This window comes from Lolium rigidum, chromosome 7, assembly GCF_022539505.1.
Source record: "Lolium rigidum isolate FL_2022 chromosome 7, APGP_CSIRO_Lrig_0.1, whole genome shotgun sequence".
Classification (NCBI taxonomy): domain Eukaryota; kingdom Viridiplantae; phylum Streptophyta; class Magnoliopsida; order Poales; family Poaceae; genus Lolium; species Lolium rigidum.
Window position 1 is genome coordinate 103,742,648 of NC_061514.1, and position 8,251 is coordinate 103,750,898.

An 8,251-nucleotide genomic window follows, 5' to 3' on the forward strand; every position below is an offset into this window, starting at 1 on the left:
TAGAGGTGATGAATAGCAAGATGCGGGATCGCTCGGCAAGCTGGTTTGTGTACTCGGAGGGACAAGAGCTTCTGAACCTTCACCAGAATCTCTCGATTATTAAAGTAGGTCGTCTGTGTAATAGGGTAGCACACGGCCTAGCTCTTCTAGGCAAAAGTGGGGTCTCTGGTTCTATGTTAGGCTTAGCTCCTGTGAGTGTGGCAAGTTTGATCATGGAGGAGAGTAGTGTTATCGGGGTAATACCCTCTAGGACGTAGCTTCCCTTATCTCTGATGTAACCATTCTATGACACTGGTCGCAGCAAGTTTTTGACGCACTCTTTTCCTTACCAGGGTACCTAAGGGGACTGAAAGGTTTTTAATGAGGCGGCTTGCTTGCGTAATATATTATGGTTTATCTTAAAAAAAAAAAGATTGTGAACCAACATCCAGAAGAAGAAAAAAAGATCGACGGAACCTGAATAAGCAAAATGCACCCTTGTTCTAACATTCTCTTGAGCAATCAGAGGAGAAGGATCTGAAGTTGAGATTCCTTTGTGAGGCACAATGTTTTGTTTCGATCCATCGGTTCGTATTTCACTGCCCAAAAGAAAACTGTGCACAACCACTAAGGCTTAAGGCCTACTCCCGTTCCATCATATTAGAGCATCTCCAACAACAGGCGCGCTATGTAGGCCGTGCGCTATATAAACTGCCGTTCGGGCGCAAAATTGCTCCTCCAGCAGGCGCTGCAAACGGCGAGGCGCTGTAATTTTTTTTGGGCGCGGGCCGGTTTGCGCAATCGTGAGCGCTATACTTTGTGCGCCGGCTACAGCGCGCGTCATCGCTCGACGCACGCGCGAAGAAACCCTGCGCTGAAACTTCCCCCGCGCCTCGCCGCCCGACCGCCCAATCCCTCGACTCCGCGCGGCCGCCGGCGCAATCCCGGCGATGGACGGGCCCTCCGGCACCCTACCAACCCCTCCCTACTCCGTTCCACCCGCCGCCGCTGCCGCCGCCTCCGCCGCGCCGCCAACCCATGCGCCAAACCCTAGCGGTGGCGCTGACGCCGGCAACACAACCGTCGTTGCCCGTGCGCTCTTCGTCTCACCGCGCGCGACGCTGCACACAGCCGCCGACGCCGGCAACACAATCACCGTTGCCCGTGCGCTCTTTGTCCCGCCACGCGCGACACTGCACACAGCCGCCGCCGCCCAGATGGCTGTCGGGCAGGCCGCCGGCAAGGCGCGGGCGCCGCCGAAGAGGAAGGCGCTGTCGTCCAAACGCCCATATGGAGCCGTGGGCACCGTCTCCGTCGAGCCGCCGAAGAAAGTGAAGGTGCCCGCGACCCGCCGCCCGCAGCCTCCGCCGCCTACTCCACCGACGAACCAGACTTCCGTCCGGCAACCCCGTGGGCGCACATACGGTGTACGATGAAATGCTGGAGAGGTAAAAACACTTATTTTCATCCAAATTTTAGTTTAGATGCATACATAGCCGCAGAATAATGAATTTCATTGCAATGTAGAGTCGATGACGAGTCTTTCTGGAGGCAATGAATGTTGGATCTTCGTTTATGCATGATGAAGCCGTTGAGGGATGGGAGGAATATGATGATATCGATGAGGAAGGAGAAGGGTTGATTGAACCTCTCCATCCCGGTCGGTCGGCGAATCACACCATAGCGGAGGACAAGTTGCTTTGCAAGACATGGTTGACAATTGGAATGGATCCAACAACGGTACCGATCAAACAAGAGACACATATTGGATGAGGATGAAGGAGTACTTTGACGCCCACAACACAAGTGTGAACGAGCGAACCATGCGCTCACTTCGGTCTCGTTGGTCCGGCATCAACACCGATTGCCAAAAATGGGTGGGCGTGCAAGCCAACGTTGATCTTCTTAACCCAAGTGGCAGAAATGAGAATGATAAGGTAAGCAATTCTTCTAGTATGTTGACCTTATGGCTCATATGTGAAGGATACGGTTCTAGTTCATATAGCTCATCTATTGTCTTTTGCTTGCTTTGTAGAACTCTTTTGCTCAAGGATTGTTTAGGGATGTGGGAAAGAAGAACAAGAAAGGCAACAAGATTCTTGGCAAGCCATTCACCTTGCATCATTGCTATGAAGTGCTAGGGAATGAACAAAAGTGGAAGACCCGCGGGAAGTTGGATGCGGCAACTATGGCGGCCAATGCAACCGATGATGCAACAATCATCGATGATGATGATTCGAGTGACGAAGGCAAGAAGAGAAGCTCCACTCCTCACTCGGTCAACAATGAGCGGAGGAATGTGCTTGGTAGGAAGACCGCCAAAGATATGAAGGGAAAGAAAGCCGGAGATGATGACATTGCCATTGCTATGGAAAGGATTGCAAATGCAAGGTTGCAAGCAAATGAAGATATGAAGATGGAAAGAAACATGGAGAAAGAGGTTATGGATGCTATGGAAACTCGGAGAGCCGCTTTGGAGGAGAGGCTTGCCGCCAACGAGGAGAAGAAGTTGGCTTTGGAGAAGAAGAGGCAAGCCAACGAAGAGCATCTACGCCTAGTGGAGGAGGAGAAGGTCGGTTAATAATTGAGTTGCGGTCTCACCTTTTGGCGCGCCTGGGGTCAACGAGGGCGAGCTTGGCGTCGGAGATGGCCTTCTTGGCATCGGCGGCGGCCCTCCCGCCCGGCGCGGCGGCGGAGGAGGCGGAGGCGAAGGAGGTGGAGCCGTCCATGGACATGATGTGCTGGTGGCGCGGGCGCGCAGGCGGCGGGGGCGGGTAGGGCGCGGCGGAGTCCATGGTGGGCTCGCCGAGCCTGCCGCCGGCCTCGAGGAACATCTGGAACATGCGGCTGCCCGCGTTACCGCCGCCGGGCCCCTCCTCGTAGTCCTCGTACTCGTCCTCTTCGTCGTCGTCGTCGGTGGCGGCGGCGACGACGCCAAGGTCAGCGGCGTCGAAGGCAAGGTCGTCGGGAAGGGCGGTGGCCCCGAGGAGGATCTCCGACTGCGCGCGGCGGTGCCTGGACGTGCGGCGCGGCGGCGAGTCCTCCAGCGTGGGCGGCGCGACGTCCGATCCCGCGGCGGAGGTGGACGCGGAGACGGGGGCGGGTAGGGTGGCCATGGTGGGGGATCTGGGAGGGGAATGCGGGGCCGAGTCCACCTCCGCCGGCGAGGGGAGAGAGGAGGAGCAGGCGGGGGGAGGGGTGTAGCTTAGGATTAGGAGGAGGAAGACATGCTCGCCCGGACCCATGCATTGACTCTGCAGAGGGAAAGGAAAAGGAAAAGGATAGATGGGGCAGCAGCGCCCAATGCGGCGGCGTGCTGCATTCCATTGTCGTGCCACTGCTCCCTACTAGGCTGGACCGGACCCAACCCCAAACGGGCTGGCTTCGGAACCTCCGATCCCATGGTTCTGGACTCTCTTTTGGAGGGCCTTGCGTTGCGGACTTGCGGTACAGCGACAATCCGTCAGTTGACATTTTTTATTTTCATGCAACGGGAAATTTTACACGAAATTGCTGCAAGATGACATGACTTGTTGGATTTTATCTTAGGTTCCGACGAACTGAGAACAACATTCTACAAGCAAGTGACCAATGCAATGCATTGAATAAAACACGACAAAGCGCAAAAATTGAACAAACTTTGATTGATACACACAATTTTTTTTGACTTCCTTTATGTTCTACCAGAAATTTTGGGATATCCTTAAAAAGGACTTAATAGATATGTTCAATGCTCGGTTTAGGGATGATCTAGATTTATATCGACTAAACTTTGCCATGATAACCCTCATTCCAAAAGAAAATGAGGCTAGATCTATGAAGAAGGTTAGGCCCGTTAGCTTATTAAATTGTTCCTTTAAGATTTTTACAAAAGTCTTAACTAATAGATTAGCAAAAATCACCACCAATCTGCCTTTATTAGGGGGAGGTTTATCTTAGAAAATGTTGTCACCGCACATGATCGAGGTTATTCATGAGGTGCATAGAAATAAGGATAAGGGTTTAGTGTTGAAGCTTGATTATGAAAAAGCTTATGACAAGGTTAATTTTGAATTTCTCTATGAAGTACTGGAGCTTAGAGGATTCAACCATATTTTCATTCGTTTTATTAAACAGATTACCCAAGGGGGATCTATAGGGGTGAAAGTAAATGATATAGAGGGTGATTTCTTTTTAACAGGAAAAGGATTAAGATAGGGGGGCTCATTGCCCCTCTCTTATTCAATTGTGTTGTTGATGTTTTCTCTAGAATGCTAGTAAAAGGAACTGAAATAAATTTAATTAGTGGTCTCTATCCTAATTTTCTTCCAGGAGGTGTTGACAGACTTACAATATGTTGATGATACTTTATTGTTTCTTAAAAATTATTCCAAAGTTGCTTTGAACTTGAGGTGGATCCTTACCTGTTTTGAGCAAATTTCTGGCATGAGGATAAACTTTAATAAAAGTGAACATATTCCCATTAATATGGATGCGGTGGAAACTGAACCTTTCCTTGACATATTCCAATGTGTGATGGGTAAATTCCTGTTAAATACTTAGGAATTCCTCTGCACTATGATAGACTTAGGAGGGAAGATTTACAACCTCTTATAGAAAACATTCTCAAAAGGATCACTCGGGTGGAGAGGGGAACTTTTATCCTCTCGTCGCCAAAAGAATTCTTATACAAGCATGCTTAGCTTGTATTCCTATTTATTTGCTTTCCTTTTTCAAATTTCCAAAACGGGCTTTACATTTAATAGATACACAGACGGCTAATTTTATGTGGAATGATGAGGTGGGCAATCATAAGATTCACCTAGCTAATTGGCCTTCCATCTGCATGAAAAATGATTTTGGAGGTTTGGGGATTCCAAACTTACAAGATTTAAATATCTCGTTTGATTGGTTCTTGGATTAAAAGATATATCTAGAGTGAGGGGGCACTTTGGAGGAAAGTTTTAGATGCTAAATATAATACCAAAAAAAAACCCAAATATACTGTCATGCAATGACCTCCAACCTTCCACTTTCTGGAAGGGGGTTATGTGGGCATCAAAAGCAGTAAAATTTGGATATAAATGGCAAGTTGGTAGTGGTAAATCCATAAAATTTTGGGAGGACATATGGTTTGGAAATTCTCCTTTAGCTACTCAATTTTGGAAATTATATTTTGTTTCTAATCAACAAAATAAAACCATTTTTTAATTTGGGATGGCCATGAGATTAGGGGAAATTTTAGGACTTTCACCGATGATATGATGAATCAATGGCATGAATTGTTAGAGGTGGCTAGATCCATTTCATTCTCCCAAGAAGAAGATCAACTCATTTGGCAATATAATTTTTCTGGAGTTTATTCATCTAGCTCTCTATATACTATAATCAACTTTAGAGGGATTACCCATGTTTATCTTCATGCTGTGTGGAAACTCAAAATTCCACCTAGGGTCCAAATCTTTCTCCGACTCTTCTCCCGGAACAAGATTATGACCAAGGATAATCTGAGAGCTAGAGGGATACTAAAACCTATGAAATGTGAGATGTGTACTGAATTTGAAACTGTGCATCATCTCATGTTTGAATGTATTGTTGCTAGAGCCCTTTGGGATCTGTTTGAAGAGGTTTTTGATGTGCATGTGTCCAACTTCGAATCCATTGCAACTAAATGGCTTTGTAACAAGAAAATCATGCATTTCAATGTAGTTTCCTTTGTTGTCTTATGGGGTTTATGGCTGAATAGAAATAATCTTGTGTTTAACAAGATTACTTGGATTAATCTGAAACAGGTGTGGCGACTGGTTTACTTCCTCCTTCGGGATTGGAAGAATATATTGTAAACTCTGACGAGAAGAATGCCTCCAGGAGTCGTCTAGTGTTGGGGGCAAATTCAAAAAGCACATGATCCTTTCCGAGTTGTAGCTAAGCAGTGAAATGTCATTTATCTTCGTGCTTATGTACTGCTGTTGTGACCTTGTTTTGCTGGTATTTTGGGAGTAGCTAGGATGGTAGCTACTTTCCCAGCAAAATGAATAAGTCACAACCAGTTTGGGAGTTTTTCTTTTCCAGTTTTTAGCAAAATTTTAATTTTCCTTCCCCGTAAAAGACTTTTGCTTCTTTTTAATGAAACTAGCACCGTGGCCCTCGCAAATGCGAGGGCAATATCCGAATATGTCTAAAATCCCCATTTGCGCAAGATATCTTTAATATATTTCATTTTGGGGTAATAATGAATGTAAAAATAAAAAAGAGTGTATCAATGTATGTGCCTTGTTTATGTTGTGATATTAGATTAGTAAGCACAATTAATTATAGATCACCGGTAGATTACAATATTTTCTACTACATCAATCCTGGTATTCTTGATATTTTGAAATGTTTGAATTCAAGTTTTTAGATGTTCATAAAACTGTTTCCATGTAGCGCAAGCTAAAATATCCATTCTCGACAACCAATCAAAACATATATTATTCCACCCGTCTCGGTTTAACAGGTGCGCACGTAGTTTAAGAAATTATTTTGGTTAATAAAATATGAAATATATGTCATAAAATTATATCATTGGAAAGTTTTTTTGCATACGAATCTAATGATATAGATTTTATAGACATAAAATTTATATTTTATTGACCAAATCAATGGTCAAAGTTTGTCTTAAACTGCGTGTGTGCCTGTTAAACTGAGACGGGGTGTAGTACCACTGTCGATATATTCTATCTATATTTAGAAAAATCTAGTCTCTTCCCTACCTATGCGCATAAAATCCGTGCTTTCTCATGGTAGCAGTTTGCATGTCGGGAGTGAACGTTCTAGCTATTTCTAGCTAGCTTTTTTTTGAACAAATTTCTAGCTAGCTAGTTTAGGCTTTCTTGAAACGGACACAGTTACGTTCTAGTTAGCTAGTCTAGGATTTTCTTTTAAACGGACATATGTGAGAGTCCTATAGCGATACGTCTTGACACTTTTGTTAAATTTTTGTTTTTTTTTTCCACATGTACCTGCGCATTGTTGTTAATTTCCTTCTATATTTGATGAGATCGTGTCAAACAAAATTGTACTATTATGTAACTATTAATCTCTATTAAATCTTAGTTATAGCTTAATTAGGTCTAGATCTAGGGTATGTGGTTTTTTTTACAGTCCCTAGGCTCTTTTGGAGATAAGTCTGGTAGTTTTGGTTTCAGTCTTGCTTTCCACATCCCATGAAATACGTGAGTCCGGCCAGTTTTTTTTTTCCTTTTGGTTCCTGCCAGGTTTCTTCCAACTTTCTTTACACACGTCTATATATTTACTCTTATAGTTACGTGTCAAGTACTCATATATACATATTTATGGTTTTACGTAACACTTATTATCTTTTAATCTCACCCGTTAAATTTAGGATCAACAACGTATATATTTTAAGCCTATGTGGATAAACATGGTTGCATTATTTTGCATCTGTATTTTGTTTTTAGTATATAATAGATAGATAGATGCCAGGTTTTCATTCTTAATTTGAAAAAAGAAAAATTCTAGCCAACAGTCCCATGTGATAGGTCTGCATACACACAACTCCATTCTCTCAAAAGAGAGACACCCCACTTATCTCATTACCCGATATACATCTCTATCTCTTGCTCATTTCCTTGTTCAACACCGGCCTTGGTTCGATCTGTTCTTGCGTTTCTTGCTTTCATGTTCCATCTGTTCTTGATCCGTTGAATCTCCTCTTCTTCTTCTTTCACAAGTTTTTTTTATGTTACCCGATATATATCTCTATCTCTTGCTCATTTCCTTGTTCAACACCGGCCTTCAGGGACGGAGACAAGGGGGGACGAGGGGGGGGCTAGGCCCCCCAAGGTTGAGATTTTGTGAAGAATAGTAGGCACTTAAACTGATTTTTCATGGTGATTTATCCATGTCCGCCCCCTCATGAAGTTCACAACACGGTTCGCCCCCTCATGTTTCGATCCCGGCTCCGTCCCTGCCGGCCTTGGTTCGATCTGTTCTTGCATTTCTTGCTTTCACGTTCCATCTGTTCTTGATCCGTTGAATCTCCTCTTCTTCTTCTTCTTTCACAAGTTTTTTTATGCTCACATTTAGGCACAATGCCGCTACGAAAAACTTTTATTACAACTCGGGTTGGAGGGGTTTTGGCGGCAAGCTCGCTGCGATCATGGCGAGGAGATTCTACCGAGATCAAGCCCTTTGCGCTTTGCGCAATAGCACTCGGGGTGACGATTATCAAGAGTGCCACAGCAACCTTTGTTTTTCTAATAAACTCGGCTCTGTGTGAAGGAGATATGCC

At 44.8% G+C, this 8,251-nt stretch overlaps 1 protein-coding gene across 1 annotated transcript; it reads right to left on the reverse strand.

Moving 5' to 3' along the window:
- Nucleotides 1–2,576: 2,576 nt before the first annotated feature.
- On the reverse strand, nucleotides 2,577–3,095 carry LOC124671784 (transcription factor RF2a-like). Its single transcript, XM_047208114.1, has one exon. The coding sequence runs from the start codon at nucleotides 3,093–3,095 to the stop codon at nucleotides 2,577–2,579; it is 519 nt and encodes a 172-aa protein (XP_047064070.1).
- Nucleotides 3,096–8,251: the final 5,156 nt, after the last annotated feature.